Source organism: Dendrobates tinctorius, unplaced genomic scaffold (genome assembly GCF_039654945.1).
Source record: "Dendrobates tinctorius isolate UK_male_01 unplaced genomic scaffold, ASM3965494v1 ptg000019l, whole genome shotgun sequence".
Lineage (NCBI taxonomy): Eukaryota > Metazoa > Chordata > Amphibia > Anura > Dendrobatidae > Dendrobates > Dendrobates tinctorius.
The window spans coordinates 31,206,083-31,233,611 of NW_027361687.1; the positions used below are offsets into that span (position 1 = coordinate 31,206,083).

Genomic DNA, 27,529 nt, shown 5'->3' on the forward strand with positions numbered 1-27,529 from the left:
AAAAAGCATAATTCTGTTTTATATTTTTTTTCTTGTTATGCAGTTTACCAATTAGATTAATTTACGGTACTTTATATTTTGATACATCGGTTATTTCTGAATGCAGTGATAACAAAAGTGTACTTTTCATTTTTTTATTGTTGGGGCAAAAGGGGAGTGATTTCAACTTGGTTTTATTTACGTAATAATTTTTTAAACTTTTTTTTTTTACTGCATTTAATAGTCCCCTTAGGAGACTTGAAGCTGTCTTCAGCCATGCTATCTATAGCAAAAAATAGCATCTCTCATAAACGCTGGCCATGGGTTGCCATTCAAAAAAGGACTGTTTTGGCAGGCATGGGGTCTTCTGGAAACCCCCTACTGTCATGACAACCCATTGGCTTCCCGCGATCACATGACTGGTGTGCCAAAGGGTGGGATATATGAAGCGCTTACTGTCTGCGAGTGTTAAATCAGCCATCAAGTGCGGGGAAAGAAGCGGACTCAGCGTGTGAGCCTGCAAACAAAGGCAGGGACATGGCCAATGATGTAAATATGTCATTGGTCAGGAAGGTGTTAAAACATACAAATCGGACCTTATCCTCTACAAAAACTACTTCACCGCCCTCATCAGCTCACTATCCAGCATTCCTAAACAATTCTTTGACATTTTTCATTCCCTCCTCAGTTTAAGACTGCAGACACCAGCCTCAGCATAGACGATCTGGCCAATTATTCCAAAGACGTCAATCAGCACACATTGATGGGCTACAGCCTTCACACTTCCAGAACTGTTCCTCTGAGATACAGTACTTGATTTATGTGAACCACATATCCGCCTCTCTGACTTCACAACAGTGAAGAACTACTATAGAAAGTACTAGGGCATCAGTGGATGGTAGTGTTGGTGGTTTGAGGTGTGAAATGACTGGACCTTTAAAGACAACCTGTCACTTGCCATGAATATGTAATTGTTTTACCTGGTGTAAATGCCGCTGTTCTCCTGAGTCTGGAGTTGCTTTTCTTTTGTCCCTGTCCCTGCATTGTCCACTAGACTTTTTTTGTGTTCCAGGATGGGCTTTGCAACTGGCTCGGCGTGCTCTCTTGTGTTGCATTTTCTAGGCCTATATAAGGCCTCCCAAGACACACACCTGTGTTGTGGTATTGTATTAAGACTTTCTAGTAACTCTTGCCCGTGCGTTTCTGTCCATAGGCTCCAGGCCAACTCCTGGTCACCTGTGGCTTCTAGTCCCTGAGTTAGGCCTGTTTCACACTTCCGTTTTGGACCATCAGTCAAAATCCGCCGTTTTGCAAAAAAAACGGATCTGCCATTTTTTTTGGCGGATCCGTTTTTTTCCCCATTGATTTGCATTACCGGCGGATCTTGACGGATGGCCACCCGCTGGATCCGTTTTTTTGCGGATCCGTCAAATTTTTTGCGTCCGCCGACATGCCCGAACGGACCATGCAACGTTTTTTTTTGCTGCAGGATCCGCATTTTATAGTGCGCATGCCCGGAGGAATGAAGTCAGCCGGAAATTTAACCCTGAAATCATTTCTGGCGGACAGAAAAAATTCTCTCTCTCTCTCGATCCGTTAAAAAAAACAGTCCGGTGCCATCCGTTCACATCAGTTTTGAAACGGATCCGCTTTCCGCCATTTTGGCGGATTTTAACTGACACAAAAAACTGAAGTGTGAAACAGGCCTTACTTGTCTGCGGCTTCCAATAACTCTGCTGCTTGTCAGAGGTCTTCTGGACTTCACCTGTTTGTCTGCAGCCTCCAGTAACCATGCTACCTGTCAGTGCTCTTCAGCACTTCACCTGTAGCTTCCACGTTCCATGGTATTCAGACTATCTAGACACTCTGGAGATCTGTCTGTTACTTGTTCCAGGTCTTTTAGGACCTCTGCTGCATGTCCAGCAGGTTTCAGGATGTCTCCAAGCAGGCTTTGGCTTCCATTATATTTAGACTTTCTTGTTATTTCGGAGTTTTGTCTGCTGTCTGCGGTCTCCAGGAAACATTTAAAGGGATTGTCCACTAATAGGACAATCCCTTCTCGATCTAAATGTTTGGACCCGATTAAAAATTAAAAACCTATACTCACCTCCCATGCCGGCGGTGTTCCAGGGATGTCGCCACTCACATTCCCGGGGCTCTCGTGCGGTTGTTGTGACACGTGAGCCTGGCACCCAATCAGCGCTGGTGTCACTGTCTCCGCCTTTGAACATGAAGACATGAAGAAGTCAGGACTACAGTTGATCCCTCACTTTCTCTTCATGGTCAATTCTTTTAAAGGCAGAGACAGCGACACCAGCGCTGATTGGGAGCCAGGCTCACGTGCCAGGGACCGCGAGTGCTGACAATGGTGGAACGGTGCCAGCGCAGGAGGTGATTACAGGGTTTTTTTTATTTTATCGGGACCTACCATTTATACCAATACCTTTAAGACTTTCAGTTTGGCTTTACATGTCCGCCTGCGACTTCCAGGATGTCTTCTGTCTGCTTGCGGAAGCCAGTAATCCTGTAAGACTTTTAGTTTGCCTCCAGTAACTCTATTTCCTGCGTGCAACACCCGCCTGCTGCACCGATGCCTGCGAGCCGTGTGCCCACCCAGACCTTAGGTTTAGAGGATCCATTTCACCTGGTGTGCCCACTTTCTGTAGCAGAATACCAAAATGAAGGATCAACAAAGGCGCAGCAGTACAACACCACTGCCGACTTTTTTTTTTGGGGGGGGGTATCCTTTGAGAGTGGGCTCTGTTACACACTTGCCCCTGTCTACTAGATTTTCTTGTGCTCCACATCGAGCTTTGCAAGACACCAGGCGTGCTCCCATGTGTTGTGTGGTGGTATTCTATTATGACTTTCTAGTAACTCTTTTCGTTTGTCTGTGCACAGTTCCTATTCACAGGCTCCAGGCCGTCTCCTGTGGTTTCCAGTCCCAGAGTTACTTATCTGAGTTTTCCAGTAACTCTGCTGCCTGTTAGTGATCTTCTGTGTCTGTGGCCTCCAGTAACCCTGCTACCTGTCAGTGGAGTATCTCATCGGTTTGTCTGAGGTTTTCAGTAACCCTGCTGCTTGTCAGTGGTCTTCATGGCTTCACCTGTTTGCCTGTGGCCTCCATGGTATTAAGACTAAGACTATCTAGTCACTCCGGAGATCTGTCTGTTATATGTTCCCAGTCTTCTAGGACCTCTGCTGCATATTGGCGAGTATGCAGGAGGCTTCCTAGCAGACTGCTGCTTTCATGGTATTTTGATTTTCTGCTGTCTGTCTCTTCACTACCTCTTTAAGACTTTCAGTTTGCCTCTACCCCTTTGAATTCCAGGACATCTCTTTTCCACTTGCGTCTTCCAGGAACCCTTTAAGACTTTCAGTTTGCCTCTACGCCTATGAATTCCAGGACATCTCCTTTCCACTTGCGTCTTCCAGGAACCCTTTAAGACTTTCAGTTTGCCTCTACGCCTGTGAATTCCAGGACATCTCCTTTCCACTTGCGTCTTCCAGGAACCCTTTAAGACTTTTAGTTTGCCCCCAGAAACTCTGTTTCCCACATACAACACCCTCCTGCTGCACCAAGGCCCGTGTGCCAACACAGACCTTGTGCTTAGAGGATCCACCTCACCTACTGAGCCCGCTTTCTTTAACAGCACCTCTCCCTTCCTGAGATATGGCCTGTCTTTCTTTGCATATAAATCTACCCTTGTTATCCAAGTGGGTGTGCTCTTCATGAAGATGCTCACAAAGTGCGATGACCATGCCCACATGGCTAACATGAGCAGAGTTACATACAGAGAAGGGGCCATATCTCAGGAATGGAGAGGGGCAGGATCAAAACAAAAAAAAACAAAACGCCGGATTGTGGAGAACAGCGGCTCTTAGACCAGTTAAGAAAAATTACATATTTATGGCAAATGACGAGTCAACTTTAAATATAAAAAACGACATATTAGGGTATATATACGTTATATTCAGGTTTTAGGAGACCTGCATTCCCGCAGCATCTGCAGGTAACATACTGTACACCGGCCTCGGTCTGGAACGTATGGAATGTTGCTTTGGTGTACTGATAACGATCGACATTAAGGGAGCACAATGGAGCACTCATTTCAGTCACCTGACTCCAATTTTCAGGACCCAGACTCATTTTGAAGGTTTTTCTATAAGGATAAAGTCAAATCTGGCAGCTTAAAGGTCTTTACAAGGAATCTTGTATAAAAGAAAAAAGAAAAAAAAGAGGAAATGCAAACCAAAAAAAAAAAAAAAAAAAGATTTCACAAAAGCGAGATCCACAATGTCAGAAAAATGAATTCCCATATGAGACCAGCAGACTTGCTCCCTCCTGGTAGTACGCCAAGGCTGGCTCCACTACAGAAAATCCTGCTTACATGTTATCTGCTCTACCCGTCTGCCAGGAGCTGGGGAAAAAGTTGGACTGTTCATCCGAAACTGGGAATATAGGGTTGCAGATTAATTAAACTGCAGTTAACCCATTCAGGTGATCCGGCCATGTTTAATAAGGTGGGGGGAAATTTTAACAGGTTAATAATTTTTTTGGAAACAAGATAAAATTTTTGCCTTCTCTACTTCACCATTGTCCCCAAATTATCCCATCCATATTTGAAAATGTTCTATATGGGGTAATGTCCCCCCGGAGGATACAATCTGTCGCTTGGGCGTCCTGTCATCTGTAATAATGCACTAAGCCAGCGCTCACAAGTGAAGTCTAATCTTATCATTTACACTAAGGAAGGCATTATGGTACATGTAGTACACATCAATGGACTGCACCGTGAATGTCTGAGATGTGGGGGGCATAGTGGATGGTAGAGAGATGCATTATGCATTACGCAAACCAGCATAAAGGAAGGCAAAGGGATGCAATGTAGGGACAGTGGGGGACAATAGCGGATGGCAAAGGGAAGAATTGTGGATGGCATTGTGGAGGCATAGTGGATGGCACAGGGAGACATTGTGGATCAGTAGGAGGTATAGAGGATGGCAATAAGTTGCATTTTGTAAGGCACTGGGCAGTATAGTGGATGGCAGTGAGGGGGCATAGTGGATGCTAGGGATTGGTATAGTGTATGGTATATCTTGTGGATGACTATGGATCCATAATTAATGTTAGTGGAGGACAATGTGAAGGGCACTGGATTTTAAGTGTCACTGAGGACATATCTCTGCCATCTGCTATGCCTTCACTGCCATCCACAATGTTTCCCTATGGAATGGTGTGTAGAGCAGTGGTTCCCAAACTCCAGTCCTCACGGACCCCAACAGGTCATGTTTTCAGGATTTCCTTAGTATTTCACAGGTGATGGAAGTATCATCAAGGCATCAGGAATTCTCTCATGTGTAACACTATGGAAATCCTGAAAACATGACCTGTTGGGGGTCTGCGAGGACTGGAGTTTGGGAACCACTGGTGCAGAGGATAGCTGGAGGGAGCATTATGAATGGAAGTGGAGAACAAAAATAGTGTCGACAGACATAAGAGTCGTTCCTGAAAAGGCCAAGACCCACACAAACCTTCAACTCTATATCACAACTGAGCAAATGATGTGTATAAGCTGTAAGATGGAAGCTGGACAGGTCCTTCACAGGAGATATGAGTCACCGAGGAGGTTAGCCTCAGTGATGTGAAGATCGTAAAAGTAGGCCCCAGCACAGATAGTGCTGAGAGGGTTTTAATGGGAATGGATTTTGGGTCCAGGTTTAAGAGGGGCCAAAAGAGCTAGGTGGGACTGGCCGTGCCCATATCGCCAGTTCCAGGATTTGAACGGCCTATGTAAAGCAGCTCAGCTGCCTCAGGTGTCTGGAAGTAGAGGAAACACCTCTGTTGGGTTGGACAGCTGCAGCTAAGACTGGCTAAGGGTGGAGACTGCTGTAAACGTGTGAGCCCGCACAGCTGAGAAACTGCATTATTTTATGTTATACCATTTTGCAGGTGAAAGTCTTTTTGTTTTCATTTGAAGATTTTTGAAGTGTAATAAATCTTCCTATTTGACTAAGAACTTTGCTGCTTGTGCCCATCTCAAGTGCTACCAGAGTGGAATCTTTACAAAGCTTTTTTAGATGATGTGGCGAAGATCATGGTGGACAGGACCAGACAAGAGGAAAGATGTAGTGACACACTCTCAGGTCCTACACTGTTTATATACCTCTGATACTTTGCAACCATGGAACATCTGGCCATTACATAAGGATTGTTCTATAGTCAGTGCTATTAGTAGGGCACTGTATGGCATTATTGTTAAGCACTGTGCAGCTATGCTATTAGGCGGCATCTTTTGAACGCTGGATCATCTGTGACTCATATTCGTGACCTGACAGTATCTAGACATTTTATAAACCCTGGGTAACTGTATGGGATGGTTGGTGGCATTATTTGGACCCTCTTCAGATCGATCTGCCCTCCTTGATATTTGGCACATGAGGCCAATGGGAAGCATTTTTAACAATGACAGGTCCATGCTGGTCCTCAAATTCATTCCTCTTCTTTGATGTGTGGGGTCAGCCTAGATAACTCCATACATGGCCTGCACAGACAACCTAGGCAAAACTGTGCATCAAGACATCACTGTGAATATGAAATTTGCTCATTATACAGGAATTTGTGACTTGTACAAGGAATGCATAAAACAGGCATGTAAAAAATGCAGTAATCAGGTGTGAGGCCAAAAGACGGTACATTGTGTGCCAATTATCTTTATAGAACCTGCAAGGGAAACAGCAGCTTCTGGCTGTGCACAGGCTCATGGTACTACTACATTTACATGGGAGAATTGTTTTGGGGAAAAAAGAACAATTCCAGCAAGATCCATCAGTGAGTGCTCAACCTTCCTGGTGTCTTGTCACTATGTAAGCGGAGGCTGCCATCTCCTGGGCTTAATGTGGAACTATTATATGTAACCGGAGTATGTGCATGTGGTGTGATAGCTGAATAGGCTTTAACTATTGAAATCCCAAATGGACGACTATGTCTACTGCAGCTCATCACAAAGTAAGATGACCGTGCTGTAAGTGAATGGAGCCAATGTCACTGCTACATCCTAACCGAGCCTCCAAGAAAGACACTTGGGCAGGATGCGCAATCTGCGCTCTTTAAAGAGAATTTATCTGATCGGTGTGATCGGCGCTCTCTACAGGTTATTTATCTGTCCCGTGTGGTCAGCGCTTTTTACAGGTCAATTATCTGTGCCGTGTGGTCAGTGCTCTTTACAGATCATTTATCTGTCCGGTGTGATCGGCGCTCTCTACAGGTCATTTATCTGTCCCGTGTGGTCGTGCTCTTTACAGGTCAATTATCTGTGCCGTGTGGTCAGCGCTCTTTACAGATCATTTATCTGTCCGGTGTGATCGGCGCTCTCTACAGGTCATTTATCTGTCCCGTGTGGTCATGCTCTTTACAGGTAATTTATCTGTGCCGTGTGGTCAGCGCTTTTTACAGGTCAATTATCTGTCCCGTGTGGTCAGTGCTCTTTACAGGTAATTTATCTGTGCCATGTGGTCAGCGCTCTTTACAGATCATTTATCTGTCCGGTGTGATCGGCGCTCTCTACAGGTCATTTATCTGTGCCGTGTGGTCAGCGCTTTTTACAGGTCAATTATCTGTGCCATGTGGTCAGCGCTCTTTACAGATCATTTATCTGTCCGGTGTGATCGGCGCTCTCTACAGGTCATTTATCTGTCCCGTGTGGTCATGCTCTTTACAGGTAATTTATCTGTGCCGTGTGGTCAGCGCTTTTTACAGGTCAATTATCTGTGCCGTGTGGTCAGTGCTCTTTACAGGTAATTTATCTGTGCCGTGTGGTCAGCGCTCTTTACAGATCATTTATCTGTCCGGTGTGATCGGCGCTCTCTACAGGTCATTTATCTGTCCGGTGTGGTCGTGCTCTTTACAGGTAATTTATCTGTGCCGTGTGATCAGCGCTCTTTACAGATCATTTATCTGTCCGGTGTGATCGGCACTCTCTACAGGTCATTTATCTGTCCCGTGTGGTCATGTTCTTTACAGGTAATTTATCTGTGCCGTGTGGTCAGCGCTTTTTACAGGTCAATTATCTGTCCCGTGTGGTCAGTGCTCTTTACAGGTAATTTATCTGTGCCGTGTGGTCAGCGCTCTTTACAGATCATTTATCTGTCCGGTGTGATCGGCGCTCTCTACAGGTCATTTATCTGTCCCGTGTGGTCATGCTCTTTACAGGTAATTTATCTGTGCCGTGTGGTCAGCGCTTTTTACAGGTCAATTATCTGTGCCGTGTGGTCAGTGCTCTTTACAGGTAATTTATCTGTGCCGTGTGGTCAGCGCTCTTTACAGATCATTTATCTGTCCGGTGTGATCGGCGCTCTCTACAGGTCATTTATCTGTCCGGTGTGGTCGTGCTCTTTACAGGTAATTTATCTGTGCCGTGTGATCAGCGCTCTTTACAGATCATTTATCTGTCCGGTGTGATCGGCACTCTCTACAGGTCATTTATCTGTCCCGTGTGGTCATGTTCTTTACAGGTAATTTATCTGTGCCGTGTGGTCAGCGCTTTTTACAGGTCAATTATCTGTCCCGTGTGGTCAGTGCTCTTTACAGGTAATTTATCTGTGCCGTGTGGTCAGCGCTCTTTACAGATCATTTATCTGTCCGGTGTGATCGGCGCTCTCTACAGGTCATTTATCTGTCCCGTGTGGTCATGCTCTTTACAGGTAATTTATCTGTGCCGTGTGGTCAGCGCTTTTTACAGGTCAATTATCTGTCCGGTGTGGTCAGTGCTCTTTACAGGTCATTTATCTGTCCCGTGTGGTCATGCTTTTTACAGGTCAATTATCTGTCCCGTGTGGTCAGTGCTCTCTACAGGTCATTTATCTGTGCCGTGTGGTCAGTGCTCTTTACAGGTCATTTATCTGTGCTGTGTGGTCAGCGCTCTTTACAGGTCATTTATCTGTGCCGTGTGGTCAGCGCTCTTTACAGATCATTTATCTGTCCGGTGTGATCGGCGCTCTCTACAGGTCATTTATCTGTCCCGTGTGGTCATGCTCTTTACAGGTAATTTATCTGTGCCGTGTGGTCAGCGCTTTTTACAGATCATTTATCTGTCCGGTGTGATCGGCGCTCTCTACAGGTCATTTATCTGTGCCGTGTGGTCAGCGCTTTTTACAGGTCAATTATCTGTGCCATGTGGTCAGCGCTCTTTACAGATCATTTATCTGTCCGGTGTGATCGGCGCTCTCTACAGGTCATTTATCTGTCCCGTGTGGTCATGCTCTTTACAGGTAATTTATCTGTTCCGTGTGGTCAGCGCTTTTTACAGGTCAATTATCTGTGCCGTGTGGTCAGTGCTCTTTACAGGTCATTTATCTGTGCCGTGTGGTCAGCGCTCTTTACAGATCATTTATCTGTCCGGTGTGATCGGCGCTCTCTACAGGTCATTTATCTGTCCCGTGTGGTCATGCTCTTTACAGGTAATTTATCTGTGCCGTGTGGTCAGCGCTTTTTACAGATCATTTATCTGTCCGGTGTGATCGGCGCTCTCTACAGGTCATTTATCTGTGCCGTGTGGTCAGCGCTTTTTACAGGTCAATTATCTGTGCCATGTGGTCAGCGCTCTTTACAGATCATTTATCTGTCCGGTGTGATCGGCGCTCTCTTCAGGTCATTTATCTGTCCCGTGTGGTCATGCTCTTTACAGGTAATTTATCTGTGCCGTGTGGTCAGCGCTTTTTACAGGTCAATTATCTGTGCCGTGTGGTCAGTGCTCTTTACAGGTCATTTATCTGTGCCGTGTGGTCAGCGCTCTTTACAGATCATTTATCTGTCCGGTGTGATCGGCGCTCTCTACAGGTCATTTATCTGTCCGGTGTGGTCAGTGCTCTTTACAGGTAATTTATCTGTGCCGTGTGGTCGGCGCTCTCTACAGGTCATTTATCTGTCCCGTGTGGTCATGCTTTTTACAGGTCAATTATCTGTCCCGTATGGTCAGTGCTCTCTACAGGTCATTTATCTGTGCCGTGTGGTCAGTGCTCTTTACAGGTAATTTATCTGTGCCGTGTGGTCAGCGCTCTTTACAGATCATTTATCTGTCCGGTGTGATCGGCGCTCTCTACAGGTCATTTATCTGTCCCGTGTGGTCATGCTCTTTACAGGTAATTTATCTGTGCCGTGTGGTGAGCGCTTTTTACAGATCATTTATCTGTCCGGTGTGATCGGCGCTCTCTACAGGTCATTTATCTGTGCCGTGTGGTCAGCGCTTTTTACAGGTCAATTATCTGTGCCATGTGGTCAGCGCTCTTTACAGATCATTTATCTGTCCGGTGTGATCGGCGCTCTCTACAGGTCATTTATCTGTCCCGTGTGGTCATGCTCTTTACAGGTAATTTATCTGTGCCATGTGGTCAGCGCTCTTTACAGATCATTTATCTGTGCCGTGTGGTCAGCGCTTTTTACAGGTCAATTATCTGTGCCGTGTGGTCAGTGCTCTTTACAGGTAATTTATCTGTGCCGTGTGGTCAGCGCTCTTTACAGATCATTTATCTGTCCGGTGTGATCGGCGCTCTCTACAGGTCATTTATCTGTCCCGTGTGGTCATGCTCTTTACAGGTAATTTATCTGTGCCATGTGGTCAGCGCTTTTTACAGATCATTTATCTGTCCGGTGTGATCGGCGCTCTCTACAGGTCATTTATCTGTGCCGTGTGGTCAGCGCTTTTTACAGGTCAATTATCTGTGCCATGTGGTCAGCGCTCTTTACAGATCATTTATCTGTCCGGTGTGATCGGCGCTCTCTACAGGTCATTTATCTGTCCGGTGTGGTCGTGCGCTTTACAGGTAATTTATCTGTGCCGTGTGATCAGCGCTCTTTACAGATCATTTATCTGTCCGGTGTGATCGGCGCTCTCTACAGGTCATTTATCTGTCCCGTGTGGTCATGTTCTTTACAGGTAATTTATCTGTGCCGTGTGGTCAGCGCTTTTTACAGGTCAATTATCTGTCCCGTGTGGTCAGTGCTCTTTACAGGTAATTTATCTGTGCCGTGTGGTCAGCGCTCTTTACAGATCATTTATCTGTCCGGTGTGATCGGCGCTCTCTACAGGTCATTTATCTGTCCCGTGTGGTCATGCTCTTTACAGGTCATTTTTCTGTGCCGTGTGGTCAGCGCTCTTTACAGATCATTTATCTGTCCGGTGTGATCGGCGCTCTCTACAGGTCATTTATCTGTCCCGTGTGGTCGTGCTCTTTACAGGTCATTTTTCTGTCCGGTGTGGTTGGTGCTCTTTACAGGTCATTTATCTGTCCAGTGTGATCATCACTCTTTTCAGGTCAATGATCTGTCCCGTGTGGTCAGCGCTCTTTACAGGTAATTTATCTGTGCCGTGTGGTCAGCTCTCTTTACAGGTCATTTATCTGTCCGGTGTGGTCGGCGTTCTTTACAGGTCATTTATCTGGCCTGTGTGATCGATGTTCTTTACAGGTCATTTGTCTGTCCCATGAGGTCGGTGCTCTTTACAGGTCATTTATCGGTCCAGCGTGATCTGCGCTCTTTACAGGTCATTTATCTGTCCCGTGTGGTCGTGCGCTTTACAGGTAATTTATCTGTGCCGTGTGATCAGCGCTCTTTACAGATCATTTATCTGTCCGGTGTGATCGGCGCTCTCTACAGGTCATTTATCTGTCCCGTGTGGTCATGTTCTTTACAGGTAATTTATCTGTGCCGTGTGGTCAGCGCTTTTTACAGGTCAATTATCTGTCCCGTGTGGTCAGTGCTCTTTACAGGTAATTTATCTGTGCCGTGTGGTCAGCGCTCTTTACAGATCATTTATCTGTCCGGTGTGATCGGCGCTCTCTACAGGTCATTTATCTGTCCCGTGTGGTCATGCTCTTTACAGGTCATTTTTCTGTGCCGTGTGGTCAGCGCTCTTTACAGATCATTTATCTGTCCGGTGTGATCGGCGCTCTCTACAGGTCATTTATCTGTCCCGTGTGGTCGTGCTCTTTACAGGTCATTTTTCTGTCCGGTGTGGTTGGTGCTCTTTACAGGTCATTTATCTGTCCAGTGTGATCATCACTCTTTTCAGGTCAATGATCTGTCCCGTGTGGTCAGCGCTCTTTACAGGTAATTTATCTGTGCCGTGTGGTCAGCTCTCTTTACAGGTCATTTATCTGTCCGGTGTGGTCGGCGTTCTTTACAGGTCATTTATCTGGCCTGTGTGATCGATGTTCTTTACAGGTCATTTGTCTGTCCCATGAGGTCGGTGCTCTTTACAGGTCATTTATCGGTCCAGCGTGATCTGCGCTCTTTACAGGTCATTTATCTGTCCCGTGTGGTCGGCGCTCTTTCCAGGTCATTTACCTGTTCAGTGTGGTCGGTGCTATTTACCGGTCACTTCTGTCCCGTGTGGTCAGTGCTCCTTTTAGGTCATTTATCTGTCCGGTGTGATCTGCGCTCTTTACAGGTCATTTATCGGCGCTCTTCACAAGTAATTTAATTGTCCCGTGTGATCTGCACTCTTTACAGGATATTTATCTGTCCCGTGTGATTAGCGCTCTTTACAGGACATTTATCTGTCCCGTGTGATCGGCACTTTTACAGGTAACTTTTCTGCCCGTGTGATTTGCACTTTTTGACGGTACTCAATCCTGAGAATGGGGGTTCAGAATTGCCTTCTGAAAATGGAAGAAGGACCACACTATCAATGCCTACCAGATTCAACATGCATGATATCGCTCTACTCAGACAAGGCACTTCAGAGCCTCATGTAAGGAATAGATGGGTGACCCAGTGGTCAGACTGTTTTGATAAGAAAGTTATCACTCATCCTATGGATCTGTGATAACTTTCAATGTTGGTGATAACACTTTAAGCACTTTATAATATCTCTGGCTATGATAGGCCTTAGGGCCCCGTCATACATAGCGATCTCGCTAGCGAGATCGCTGCTGAGTCACTAGTTTTGTGACGCAACAGCGATCTCACCAGTGAGATCGCTGTGACAGCGATCAGCGGCCGGCTCCCCTGCCAGGATCGATGATCGTTGATGGAAAGCCCTGGACATTTTTGGGGTCGCCGGTCTCCCACTGGTCAGCACGCATCGCTGCGTGTGACAGGCGGGAGACCAGCGACCAGGAGCTGGTAACTAAGGTAAACGCAGGGTTTCTAAGGGGGCGCGCTGTGCCTAGAAACCCGATGTGTACCTTAGTTACCAGCGCGCTGATGCAGGGAGCTGGTAACCAAGGTACACATCGGGTTTCTAAGTGACGCACGCCTCTTAGAAACCTGATGTGTATCTTAGTTACCAGCTCCCTGCATCAGCGCGCTGGTAACTAAAGTACACAGCGACGCTGCACGCTCGGCGTCGTTGTGCTGATCACTAGTGAAGCTGTCTGTCTGACAGCTCACCAGCGATCCTGACACGTTGATATCGTTGTCGGGGTCACTGGTGAGTCGCTATGTGTGACGGGGCCCTTACTCAGAAATGCAGAGAAAGTTGTTTTTAAAAGGAGTAGGTCCCCTTACCACCAGTCATCATTACTAGCTGTCATACTCCAGACAGCATTGCCTGCACTCTGCATGACCTCCAACAATCTGGAAACAGAGGACGGTCAGGATAACCCCACCTATGTAGATTCCGTGGCTTACAAAAGTATTCACTCATTTGCCATTTTTTGTGTTTTGCTACCTCATACCCTGGAATTTCACAGTTTTTTTATTTTAGAGTTTATATCAGTTCATGTAAAGAACATGCTTACAACTTTGAACATTTGTGTGAATCAAATAGGACAAAATAACTGAAAACTTCAGTATGCATAACTATTCACCCCCCTAAAGTCAGTACTTTGTATAGCCTCTTTTTGCGGCAATTATAGCAGTAAGTCGCTTTCCATATCTTGCCATTGGGATTTTTGCCCATTCCTTAAGGCAAAACTGCTCCTTCAAATTAGATGGTTTCCTCTGGTGAACAGAAATCTTCAAGTCTGACCACAGATTCTCATCGGATTAGGGTCTGGGCTTTGACTAGGCTAGTCCAAAACATTAAGGCTATGTGCACACGGTGCAGATTCTGTGCAGTTCTGCAGCAGATTTGGCCCTGCAGAACTGCAGCAGAACTGCAAGTGATGTACAGTACCATTTAGGCTGTGTGCACACGATGCAGATTTGCAGCGGATCCGCAGCGGATTTTACCGCGCAGAAACGTTGCATATCCGCATTGTGATGTACAGTAGCCTTGAAATCAATGGAAAAAAAAACCGCTGTGCAGACGCACTTCTTTTGTGCGGTTTTCCATCTCCCCTGTCACCAAATCCGCAGGGGGAAAACCGCAGTGGAAAACCGCACAAAAACCGCAATAAAACCGCAGGAAAAATGGAAGAAATCCGCAGGAAAAATGCAGGTCATTTGACCTGCGGATTTCTTCCATTCTGCGCGGAAAAATCCGCAGGGCTAAAAAGTCCGTCTGCACTCAGCCTTAAGGCTATGTAAAATAGAAAACGCTGTGCACATGCTGCAGATTTTTCCACGCAGATTTGGTGCAGATTTAAAACTGCAGCATGTCACTTCTTTTGTGCAATTCTGCAGCAGTTTTTCATCTGCTCCATTATAGAAATCTGCAGGTGAAAACTGCACTAAATCCGGACTAAATCTGCGCTAAAACGCAGGTCATTTTAGGGTAAGTGCACACGTAGTTTTTTGGTTGTGCGGATTTTGTTGAAAAATCCGCAGGTAAATCCGCAGGACAAAAGTCCTGCGGTTTATCTGCGGATTAGCCTGCGGTTTTACACCTCATAATGATAAGGTGTGAAACCGCAGCGGAAACTGCACAAAGAATTGACATGCTGCGGATTGTAAACCGCGGAAAAATCCGCAGCATATGCACAGTGATAGGAAATAAAGGTACTGTACAACGCAGCAGAATCTGCTGCGGACCCGCAGAGCCAAAACCGCTGCAGATCCGCAGCAGAATCCGCAGCGTGTGCACATAACCTACCTGCAGATTTAGCAAAATCTGCGCGGAAAATTCCACAGCAGAATCCGCACCGTGTGCACATGCCTAAAAGTTTCCCCTTAAACCACTCGAGTGTTGCTTTAGCAGTGTGCTTTGGATCATTGTTTTAAAGGAAGGTGAACCTCCGTCCAAGTCTCAAATCACTGACATAATGACACTAGTTTTGCTCAAGAATATCCCTGCATTTTGCACCATCCACCTTCCCCTCGACTATGACAATTTTCCTTGTTGCCGAAAAACATCCCGACAGTATGATGCTGCCACCACGTTTCACTGTGGGGATGATGTTCTTGGGGTGATGAGATGTGTTGTTGGTTTGGTGCCAAACCAAGCATTTACCTTGGGGACAAAAAGTTAAATTTTTGTCTCATCTGACCACAGCACCTTCTTCCATACATTTGGGGAGTCTCCCACATGTCTTTGGCAAACTCAAAATTAGCCTTACAATTTGTGTAAGTGAATGCTTTTTTCTGCCCACTCAATATAAAGGCCACCTCTATGGAGTGTACGACTTATTGTGGTCGTATTGACAGATACTCTAGTTTCTGCTTGGGAACTTTGTAGCTACTTCAGGGTTACCTTGGGTCCCTGTGCTGCCCCTCTGATTAATGCCCTTCTTGCCCATAGCTGATAATTTTGGTGGGTGGCCCTCTCTTGGCAGGTTTGTTCTGGTACCATGTTCTTTCCATTTGATGATAATGGATTTGATGGTGCTCTGGGGATAATCAGAGATTGGTAGATTTTTTTTATAACCCAAACCAGACTTGTACTTCTCAACAATTTTGGCCTGGACTTGTTTGGAGTTCTCCTTGGTCTTAATGTGTTTGGAGATCTCCTTGCTCTTCTTGGTGCTGTTTGGAGATCTCTTTGGTCTTCATGGTGTTTGGTTAGTGGTGACTCTTGTTAATGGTGTTGCAGCCTCTGTGGCCTTTTAGAAAAGGTAAAGTGTATATACTGACAGACATGTGAGACTTAGATTGCACTTATGAAGGGAATTGCTTGCAGCAGAAATTTTTATGTGCTTCATAGCAAAAGGGGTGAACACATATGCACATGCCAATTTATAGTTATTTGATCCCATAAATTTAATTTCTGAATATATCTTTCTTCGCAAATTAGACTATTTAGTGCTGCGGCATCACACACAAATCTGATTACAAAAATATTAAAACACAGCTTGAATGTAACAAAATAGGTAAAAAGCCAAGGGGGTGAATACTTTCGCAAGCCACTGTATTGACCTTACCGTAGAAAGCGTGCCCTCATCCAAAGCCTGGAGCATTTATGTTCCAGAAACCCATGGTGAAGTAAACAAGTCTACAAAGAGCTGTGAAATAGTGAAATAAAAGTGCCTGTCATCTCCGACATGCAGCACGGCAAGCCGGAAAATTTTTCGTTTTTTGGCAAGTGTCCATGCCTACAGGGAACGCATTCATGAAATGAACCCAACATTGCTGAGTATTCAGAAAGAAAAGGTCTTCAGGGCGAGCAAGAAACGACACTGCAGGGGGTGAGGGGCCGACGTTCCTCGAGTGCTCACGCTCGGAAATATTTCCACTGCACTTTGTCAAACACCTTCACTTTTAAAGAGAAGTGGTCAAACCCCTCCATGTACCAAGGCTCACCAAAAATGTACTACTACTGCTCCAAAAATACCCTAGTCCTTTCAAAGCATTATTCTCTATATACTGGCTCTCCAGCGGCCTCTGTAGTGCCCCCACTTTAGGTAACCACCATATGCCCAACTCTTTATCCCATCTTCATAAATGGTATTGCCGGATTGTCCTACTAAATACAAGCAATTTGGCAATTTACTGCTTACTAAATTTTGTAGCTGTTCTTGAGATATTACCACTTTTCCAAACAGCTTGTTACCTTGGAGACCGACCACCGCTGCTAGACAAGAGAACATGCACACTGCTTACAGGGTATTTTACATTGAGCTTATATGTACTGTTCTGAAGCTGGCCATGATCAATGGAGGGCGCTGTTACCTCCTAATCCCGGCCAGCTGCAGAGCTAGACAGGAACGGTGGTCGGTCTCCTAGGCAACGAGCTTTAAACAAAAGAAAAAAGTGTTAATATCTCGAAATTTTAATCAGTAAATTGCACAAGTGCTAGTTTTCACAAGCACTATCTGACAATACCATTTATGAAAGATGATTAGTGTCACCGATCAGGTACAGGTGTGTAGAGCTGCGTCCACCCCGCTGCTGGCTGGGTTATACAGCCGACACCTGATTCGAAGACCTCATTCAGACTGCTAAAAAATCTGAAATGTGCACAGCTCCATAAACTATAATGGGTACATGTACTATCCATGAAAAACATGTAAAAAAAAGGGACGTCTGAACGAGGCCTAACAGCAACTGGAGGCCTAACCCTTTAGCTGCCGCTATCAATCTCTGCTTCATAGATCAGATCTCTAACTTTCCTATAAATTAGCAATAGTGACGTGTATAGATCAAGCAACCAAACGATCGAGGACTAATAACTAAGATGAAAAGAGGGTTTGAAGAATTTAAAAATATATATTTAGAATGTAAGTTATAAAATCTGAACATAAAGAAATAAAAATCAATAAATAAAAATAAGAATATTTGGTCTCCACAAGTCCAATCCATCACATAGAAAATGAAATCCTCAATACTGGAAATGGCTTTCCTGAGTCAGCCCACCGCTCCGCAAAATGGAAAAAGTTATATGTAACCAACAGCACCAAGAAAAACTTTGGCTCGGCAAGAAAAAAAAAACAAGCCCTGATACACGGAAAAAATTTTTATAAAAGTTTCAGGTGTCAGAAAATTTTTAAAAGCACAAAAATAAACTCTCAGTAATCATTTTGCTAGGTCATATGGAGTCATGTGTGGGTGTAAAAAGTACCCCCTACCTTGGCCAGCGCTGTGCGGATTTGCCCTGAAATATTACAGCACCATCTGCGTACATTGTTAAATGGGTATTTGAGACCGGATGAGGCTAATGTACTTACTTTGAAAATCCATGTCACAATGGCTGCATAAGCACGATATTAAAATGGGCATTTGATGAGCCTGATCGTTTAATACAAAGCAATTTAGGAGTCCAGTTCTAGCCAAAGAGGATTGTAGAAACATTTTTACATGGGTTGACACAGTAAAAACCCCAGCTTCCTCAGGTGTAAGAGATCTAAGTAATAATGTATGCCATTTATACTGTGAAATCTGGGGACTAGAATTGGTGTGAATAAATCAATGCTGGACCAAAGCCTTGAGAAAAGCCTCCTTGCTCTCAGGGTCTACGGCTCTTTGTTTGATAAGCCAGCCTGGTGAAACATCACAGGCAACAATCATGTTACACCAGGCCAGCTAATTAATAGGAGAGACAAGGATGGTGTCGGGTAAAAAGGCAGTTCTCATTAATCTCATCTAGCGGCCGTGGACTAGTGACGTGGCTGCTGGACGAGGTACTAAGAATCAATTCACACCAACTAACTTTGGGACAGAGATCCTTTTTGTTCGGTTAAATCAAGATTTGATTTTTATGATTCCACTCGGGAGTACGCCCCCACTCGGGAGTACAGCCATCAATCACACTTTCATGGGAGATTGCACAGCTTTTGAGACCTTTTGCCAAAGACAAACATACAGCAAAATGGGGTTAAAATGAATACAATGTTCTCCACCTTAGTTGGACTAACAGAACTAATCAGTGGAATTATGGATTGGCTGTCCATAGCCATGGATAGGGAAGAAAATAGAATGATCACTGAGGGTCCAAACACTGGGACCTCCACTGATCTAACAATGGGACTCTAAAGTGGCCTGAGAGGAGCGGTGGTCAACCATGCGCTCAGCCTTCTCCTTTCAGCTTGGTTTGATACATCTTACCTTCAGGGTCATCCAACTGTGGAGTCAGCGCCAGAAATTTGTTAGTATTTACGCTCTCCTCATGGCTGCGTGCTGTCGACTGCTGTGACACAAGCTGGGCAAGCACAAATAGGACATGAGAAAAGCGCTTAAGGTTTCATAGACTACATCAATGTATGAATTTAAAAAAGAAAAAAAAAAAGGATGTATCACCGATCAGTCGGCTTCTTCAGGGGCTCAGTTGGATTCTGCATAGAAATTGAGGCAGATCAGCCCATTTGAATGAGCAAATCTGACACGTGCCCAACCTCTTAGGCCTCTTTCACACATCAGTATTTTTAATCAGTATTTGATCAGTATTTGTATGCCAAAACCAGGAATGTCTCCAAAATAAGGAACAGGAGTCAGTCTTTCAATTATATTTTTTTTCTCAGTAAGTTCCATTCCTGGCTTTGGCATACAAACACTGATGCAAAATACTGACGTGTGAATGAGCCTTTACAGAGTAGTATACATAAAGGTGCATATCATATTTGGGACACCTATTGATGCACTGTACCAAGGGGCCGTGATTTTCTATAAACTGTTTGGCTTGCCTTTTTATTTTATGAACCTCCAACATTACAAACTTGTGATTATATTCTGTTAAGGAGAATATTGAAAAACATCTGAGCCACTGAGGAAGCCGACAGACCGGGGAAACATGTGGAGATCTTGTACCGTAAATGCACCGCTGACCTTACACTTATATTTGGTGTAACTGGGTTTATTCCCCATGAACTGATGCCATGCTTTGTGTTCACTACTTTTTATGTATTTTCTGGCCTGAGACTACATTATTTTCCCACTGTTTCTAATCGCTTGTATAGGGACCACATTTCTCCAGATATGCTTGTAGGGGCTATTCGACTGTTGCAGCTTGGCATTATGCAACTTGAGATTTGTTATAATGCTCTTTACTGGAGGTGCCATCTCCCCCATTATTTGCCGTGGTGCTTTATTCTTGTATGGGTCAAAATGTTGTATAACTTCCATGCACCAGATCAGTTTTAGAGCTCTTCTTTGCTTTTTTTACCTCCAGAAACTATTTTCTATGAACTGGTCGGTAGAAATAAGGTTGTGTAAAGTGGCTAACATTACGTTTTTTCCTGCAAGTCCAAGCATTTTTGATTACACAACATTATCCTGATGGCTTTAGATGCAGCTGATTGACATTGCGCGCTGTTAATGAGTCTATGATTAACAGATTCTTCTCTATAAGTCTCATTCTCCCACTTTCACTCCTACATGGCTTGAAGCATAGCCCAATTAATACGCCTGCAAAGAGTACAGTTGGGAGACCGATTTAACCCTAGAGTTTCCTAAGTCACAGTCTGTGAAATCTGCAGGAAGGCCTGTCCATGAAGGGGGGAATACCACTCAGCAAATTTGGGAGTGATAAGAGACGGGATGTCCAGCACAGTCCTGTTATTTTCATTGGGAAGGGGAAGAAAGGAAATATAGGTATTTTTCACAAATTGCACTAAAATACACTTTAGATTTTGTTCCCCTTTCTGTAACAACTATTTTTATATTTTGGAAACATGTTATTTTTTTAGGGGACGGGGTAAAGTCAAGAAACAGCGATTTGAGATTTTGGTGGGGTTTTTTCGCTTGTTTTATTTCACACATTGTGCCCTCACTTCTCCTGATCAGGTCAGAAAAGACAAATTGGGCAATATCAAAATGTAATACTTTAAAAATATATATATATATTTGTATAGAGGCAGAGGTGGTAATATACCGTCTCTGCCTTCTCTATGGGGAAACCGGCTGTGTCAGGCAGATGGCTGCTCACTCCTGAAGCCGCATGATCTCGTGCCACTTTAGAACATCACTGCAGAGTAAGAGGCGGATGGGCCGGATGTTATAAGTCTTTGAGGGTACAGTTTATAAAGGGCAAATGGTTGTGAGATAATAGTGCTGGAAAAGTCCTGTGCAAAAACTGAAAGCCCCCTTGTACAGTATCACCATGTGCCTCATCCTAAGTAATGGCGCACAACTTCATCTTTAAAAGCCCCCACCCAAAGCAATCCAGGCTCTAGCTGGGTCTTTGCATCAGAGCTGACATGCGTCCCCCTCTCCTTTCTTTCCAGACCACTGACAATGCCAGTCTACCCTCTACTTTAGCGGTACGGGGCACACTTTACTACCTGGAGTTCTTCCCACAGTTGTTTTCGGATCTCCAGACCATGAGTTTTCACCTCCTTTTCCTTTGCGATCTTCTTCACTAAGATTTCATCCAGAACCTTCATCTTCTTAATGGCTTTTTCCAGTTTGGGTTCAATCTTGTCCTCTGTACTTGGAAACTGCTGATGGGGACCTGCCAAAACAAAGGCAAAATGATGTCAAAGGCTCATAGAAACCCCCGTGTTCCGGTAGTGAAATCTAGTGCCCATGTTGCCCACTTTTGATAGTGACACACAATAATCCAGCTTTTCTCAAAGATCTTGTAGTCCAATATCTCTGCTGCTATGAAGCACCCCATTCAGGACTTTATAATTAAAGGGATACTTTAACTAGAAACCTTTTTTACCTATCCACTGGACAGATCATAAATGTTAGATTGGTTGGGACCATCACGAATTTCTAGACCAGGGGTTGTGCTTGAATGCAACTCTTGTGCATGCACACTGGTGCTCAATACACACTCCACATAAGTGTGAAGACAGCCATCTTGGCGACTAGTGGGGGTCTACAGCTGGCTATACACCTGAAATAAAAACTTCCTCAACCCAGAGGAGGCAAAGTCTCATGTATAAGGGGGACTATCAAATGTCCTCAATCCTTAATGCTAATGCTCAACCTATTGATATCGATGACCTATCCTTAGGACAAGTCATTAATATCAGATCAGCTGAGATCTGACTCCCTCACCTCTTTGGCTTTTACCAGCTCTGGTGGTGTCGCTGACCAGAACAGTGCCGTCCGCAATGTAGTGTGAAGCAAACAACAGCTATCTGGTGTCAGACCCCCATCGATCTGATGACGACCAATCCTAAAAGTCCTGATACACTTCAGACAAACATAGGCTGAATGATATTGGCAATGTGTATGATGGCCTCAGAACTCTTCCCCGATAGATGATTTCGAGCCTCCGAGTCAAAAACATAACGGGTCAAACGATCAGTTGAACCATTGCTCAGCCGGAAGCCATCTTTTGTGAATGAGCCCTTTAAGGGTCAATATCACTTTAAACCATCCATATAAAAGTAGGCCACTGATTTCATAAGGATTGGCTGACCAGCTACAGTGGAGCTGCTTGACAGCATCCGTCAGGGGAAGGATAATTTTGTTCTTGCACAACATCAACCCCTGCCGAAAATGTCTGGCAGCAGCTTACTCCGCTGTGCCCAGAGCAGAACGTTCAGGTGTACGAGGGAGGTAGCGATCAGCCGACACTATCAAAGGTGTATAGGCAGTAGAGATGGTGGGAATCCATCCAGATATATCTTCTTTTGATCTGCCATGCTGCAATGGTGACGTTGTAAGGCCAGCTAATCAAAAAAGGAACCGGGGATGCCATCACCATCACTTAAGAGGCGGTTCACAGTCTCCCGTCCCAGTGGGAGTGTAATTTTATGGTGGTTTGGGGGGAAATAACTGTTGGCCCAGTGTTCATTCAATGAAACCCATGTCGCTCCTGGAGCCGACAGTGATCTCCATATATAATTAGTTCAGTCCTGGTGGGTTGAACAATTCCTTTTTCCTTCGGATCACAGACATTTTGATGTGGTCTACAGAAAAAGCATCTCTGTGCCACATATAGAGATATCGCCATGTGCTGCCCATATGTCCTCCGCATCAGACTGACTGCAGATCGTTAGTATCAAAGCCCGACTTCTGAGAAGTGGCCGCCAAGCGTCTTATTACAATATGTCTCATCTACTATTTGATCACAACTGTTCGCATTTTTTTTCATTTCCAGGCCAAATGGCCATACTTTATTCATGCCTCATTATGATGAAGGATTAGTGACACTTTCATAGAACTATTATCATGTGCGATGGAGAAAGTGTTCAAAGCTGTAGTGACTATGCGGATGAATAGGTCACACAACGCAGACAGATGTCCTAAGAGACCCCCCCGACCAGACCCTCCTAGTTACCTTCTGCACATCCATCACCAGCTTTCTTGGCAGAAGAATTGTCAAGTAATTCGTCTTTACATTCTTCATTCACAAAACTGGGAACTAAAAGGCGAAAAACAGCACAGTTCAATATTTATTTAACGTACAAAACTCTTAAAGGGAGATGGCTTTGCTCACTGCATGCCCAGATGTTACACCTGGAAGCTGGGTCTTTTGAGGTGACCCAATAGATAGACAGATAAATAATGATAGAGATAGATAACTAGAATAGTGTACCATATCCTCACACCCCACCCCTACCGACAGCCCAAAATGCGTGGACCTTTTTAAGCCGGCTGTATGAAGTGTGGATCTTATAAATTACCCCCCAAAGAGTCTACCTGGATCCTCTAGTGGGCCACTCATCCTATCTCGAAATCTGGTCCTTGTAGAGGTCCTTGGGGTCTTCTGATCACCCAGATTTTCAGGAGAAGCCTCTTGTTCATCATCTGAAGTTGGCATAAGGTCCCAGTGCTGATCAGGAGACATTGGAGGATCTTATTACTATAACTCCTGATAAAACTAACAAATGTGACCACCTTAACTTTAAAAGGTGGCATCACGGACTGATGGCAATCGATAAAATACATCTTGATGAATGAGAATAGACTCTGAAACGCGTGGGTGGTTTTGAAAATAAAAAAGTACTCGGAGTGCCACGTGCACAAAGTGAAATGCTCCCTGTGAACCATGACCTATTACCTGCGATGTTCCCCCCGGTTCTGGAGTTAACACTTCCAAACACAGAGACGAGTTCACTTTCTGTTTATCCACTTGGAACAAGCGACTTCCAGGACGGGAACGAGATGCGGTGGCAGGTCTGGAAATGTCCTCCAAGCTTCCCTTCAAGATATCCATCTTGATTAGAAACAGAACTAAGAGCTCTGACCTGAAACGTAAAAACCGTCCGATAAAGCCCAAGACCCGACCTTAATATATATAACAACCGCTACCCTCTACTACCTACGGCCGGTCAGATTCTTCCACCGAACTCCCCCTCCATGTCTGTACGCAGTGTGTGCATTGGACACAGTCATGGGGGACAGAAAAGGGCCTTCCCCAAACTGTTCCCATGTGGTTAGAAGCTACAATTGTCCACAATGTCTTGTGCTGAATCATTAAGATTTCCCTTCACTGGAACTAATGGATCGAGGCCGACCCCTGATAACAGCCCATAGCATTATCCTCCTGCACCATCTGTACAGCGGGCACAATGCAGTCAGGAGATAATGTTCTCCTGGAATCACCAAACCCAGACTCCTCTGTGAGACACAGATAAAGAAGTGTGATCCATCACTGCACAGAACACATTTCATCCAGAGTCCAGAGGTGGCGGCTTTACACCACTCCATCTGACGCTTGGTGCTTGGTGAAGTACGGCTGCATGCAGCTGCTCGGGGCTGTGCTGATGTTATATCAGAGGAGGTCTGGACTCTGCAGTATTGGGGTCAGCAGGGAGTTGGTGACTTTTCTGCCCTCTGCTCCTCAGCACTCGGTTACCTCACTCTAACGTTACGGGGTCTCCACGTTGTGGCTGAGTTGCTGCGGTTCCTTCCACTTTTTAATAATATGACTCATATCTTGGGGAAGATTTAGGAGGGAAGAAATTTATTTTTTTAGGGATCTTGAGCCTGTGATCATTCAATCGCACGTCCTATATACTGCACTATCAGAGTACAGCGGGTAAGTCTCGGATTCCTACAGGAGGACCAAGATGGCAGTGCAGGAAGCCTTCATCCGGGCCCCCCCGACTCTCATAGTAACCCATCACCACCTCGCGATCGCGTCATAGGGTGTCGATGGGACACGGTGATCCCGAGCACCAGCACATTTCATGTCAGAGATTGGCAGCAGCGGTAACATCACGGCCGGAGCTCATCTCTGATGCCGGTCTCTGCTCCTGAGCCCTCTCCAGACACCATCACCCTAAGTACATGATATTGCAAGGAAAAGCGTATATAAACCTATTAGGATTCACGGTGTCAGGCAGAAGAAGATCTGCCAAAATATAAAATGGAGGAACCCGATCGGTAAATGTTGTAAAGAAAAAAATCAAACAGAGAAAATGTACAAGGTATCGGTCCTGGAAGAAATACAAAGGGTTAAACATCTGCACCGTTTCCAGGGTTACACCTCACTAATAAGCAGGTTATTATAAGCTCTATGCGAGTCTGTAGCGGGCAATCAAGAATCATGGCGGCCAGAAGAGCACGGGGCCGCCTGCTCCGCCGCTGGGATACGTACACGGTGCACGGCCTCCTCCTGCCGCTCAGCCGCCGCAGCGCTTCATTGTAGGCTCTGTTAGTTACAGGCGTCCTTTGTTGCTAGGTTACGGTCAATACAGTGCGGGGAAGAAAACCACGTGATCAGTCACAGTGGCCGGAGAGGATCAAGATTAGCAAACGCGTTTCAGAATTCCCATTCTCGGCCGTTTTTCTATAGGCAATGTTTAGGAAACCATTTACCAAATCATCTAATAAATAACAAAAAATGCCTCCGGATATTCCCTCACTCAAATATGGTAGGAACGGAGGGTCTCACTTGCCACAACTGGCCTTGTAGCCCACCTACCAACCAGAGCACAGCTTGCATTTTTCGAACTGCTCTGGGAAAATGAAAGCTTAGCTCCCATTGGTTGCTGGGGGCGTCTTACGCTACGTGACCCCCTAGAGACATTTACACCATACTTTGGCTATTATTCACATGCAGCGTTTTGGCTGCATTTTTTATGCAAAAAAGCTGCTTTATACAGTAAAAGCTCGGAGCCTCCAGCAGTCTCCTGTGAACACTTGGTTTATTTTCCTGACTGATTTGCATTTCTTTAATGTGCAGCATGTCTACTCTTTCTATGTTTTGCAGTTTTTTCACCCATAGAAAGCAAAAATCGCTGAAAAAGATGAAACAAACTTCATTTGTGATATTTTGGGTGGATAAAAGTCCCTTTATTAAACATATAGACAGAGTGCACGTGTGATCTGCACCGACAAATGCAGCAAAACCCGGCGTACTGAACGCAGCGCTTCTACTGCCAGAGCAAATATTGGCTGCCGAAAAAAAACACCTGTGTGTGAACACGGCCTAAGGCCCTCTCTCGTGCTGCGACCCATTTCACCCTTCAGTGACCCAGGAATTGTCTTCTGCAGGCCAAGCTGTAGTGTTGGATGGCGCCATTCGTTTTACCATACATTGTGTCCAAAAACAGGAAAAAAAAAAAAATCAGAGTATATCCAGAATTGGGGAGCACAGGGTTAATTTTTTTTACAATGGCTGCCGCTCTCACATTTTTCCTGGTTTTCTTCCATAAGCCATAACTTTCTTTTATTAGCTGGCACTTGGAGGCTTCCTCTCTGCAGGATCAGCTGCAGCTATGACTTACACCATTCATTTAACCATACAAGGTAATTCTAAAATAGGTGGGGGGGTAATATTCAGTGTAGCAGAACTTTTTCAGGGGGGGGGCTGGGTTGCTGTCCCTGGTATCTGTCATTTGCACTGAAGCCGGCAGCTTTCATTCACAAACACTTCTGGATTGAAGTTGGGCTGATTCATAAAGTGTGAGTGACTTGCTGTTTAATGTGTTTAATTAAAGGTGTTTTCCCAAGAACAATGGACATTTTAATCAACAGATCTTGAAAGAAAAATAATTTTCAAAATTGGATGTGTGAGAAAAATGTTCCTGTGCTGAGATAATCTTACACATGTGCCCCTGCTGTGTACTGTGTAATGGCCACATGTGACCAGTGCAGGGACCAGGTCTGATCATACCACAGCTCCTGGACAGGGGAGGATGCAAGAGAGCATAAGACAGGGCAGCAGGCAAAGAAACATAAGCAAGTATACTGACAGGGCAGCAGGCAAGGAAACATAAGCAAGTATACAGACAGGGCAGCAGGCAAGGAAACATAAGCAAGTATACAGACAGGGCAGCAGGCAAGGAAACATAAGCAAGTATACAGACAGGGCAGCAGGCAAGGAAACATAAGCAAGTATACAGACAGGGCAGCAGGGGAGGAAACATAAGCAAGTATACAGACAGGGCAGCAGGGGAGGAAACATAAGCAAGTATACTGACAGGGCAGCAGGCAAGGAAACATAAGTATACAGACAGGGCAGCAGGCAAGGAAACATAAGTATACAGACAGGGCAGCAGGCAAGGAAACATAAGCAAGTATACAGACAGGGCAGCAGGCAAGGAAACATAAGCAAGTATACAGACAGGGCAGCAGGCAAGGAAACATAAGCAAGTATACAGACAGGGCAGCAGGCAAGGAAACATAAGCAAGTATACAGACAGGGCAGCAGGCAAGGAAACATAAGCAAGTATACAGACAGGGCAGCAGGGGAGGAAACTTCAGCGAGTATACAGACAGGGCAGCAAACATGAGAGTATACAGACAGGGCAGCAGGCAAGGAAACATAAGCAAGTATACAGACAGTGCAGCAGGGGAGGAAACATAAGCGAGTATACAGACAAGGCAGCAAACATGAGAGTATACAGACAGGGCAGCAGAGGAGGAAACATAAGCAAGTATACAGACAGTGCA

At 45.1% G+C, this 27,529-nt stretch overlaps 1 protein-coding gene across 3 annotated transcripts in view; it reads right to left on the bottom strand.

Annotated features, from left to right (window-relative positions):
* Nucleotides 1-25,295, bottom strand: part of FSIP1 (fibrous sheath interacting protein 1) — a 152,371-nt gene extending 127,076 nt beyond the window's left edge. For all 3 annotated transcript variants that reach the window (XM_073566808.1, XM_073566807.1, XM_073566806.1), the window contains exons 1-6: nt 25,230-25,295; nt 23,688-23,874; nt 23,327-23,459; nt 22,965-23,048; nt 21,010-21,179; nt 18,839-18,932 (exon numbers count right to left, since the gene is read on the bottom strand). In XM_073566808.1, the coding sequence (XP_073422909.1) occupies nt 18,839-18,932; nt 21,010-21,179; nt 22,965-23,048; nt 23,327-23,459; nt 23,688-23,843 (637 nt within the window). In that variant the 5' untranslated portion in view covers nt 23,844-23,874; nt 25,230-25,295. The remainder of the gene's footprint in view (nt 1-18,838; nt 18,933-21,009; nt 21,180-22,964; nt 23,049-23,326; nt 23,460-23,687; nt 23,875-25,229) is intronic.
* Between the last annotated feature and the right edge of the window lie 2,234 nt (nt 25,296-27,529).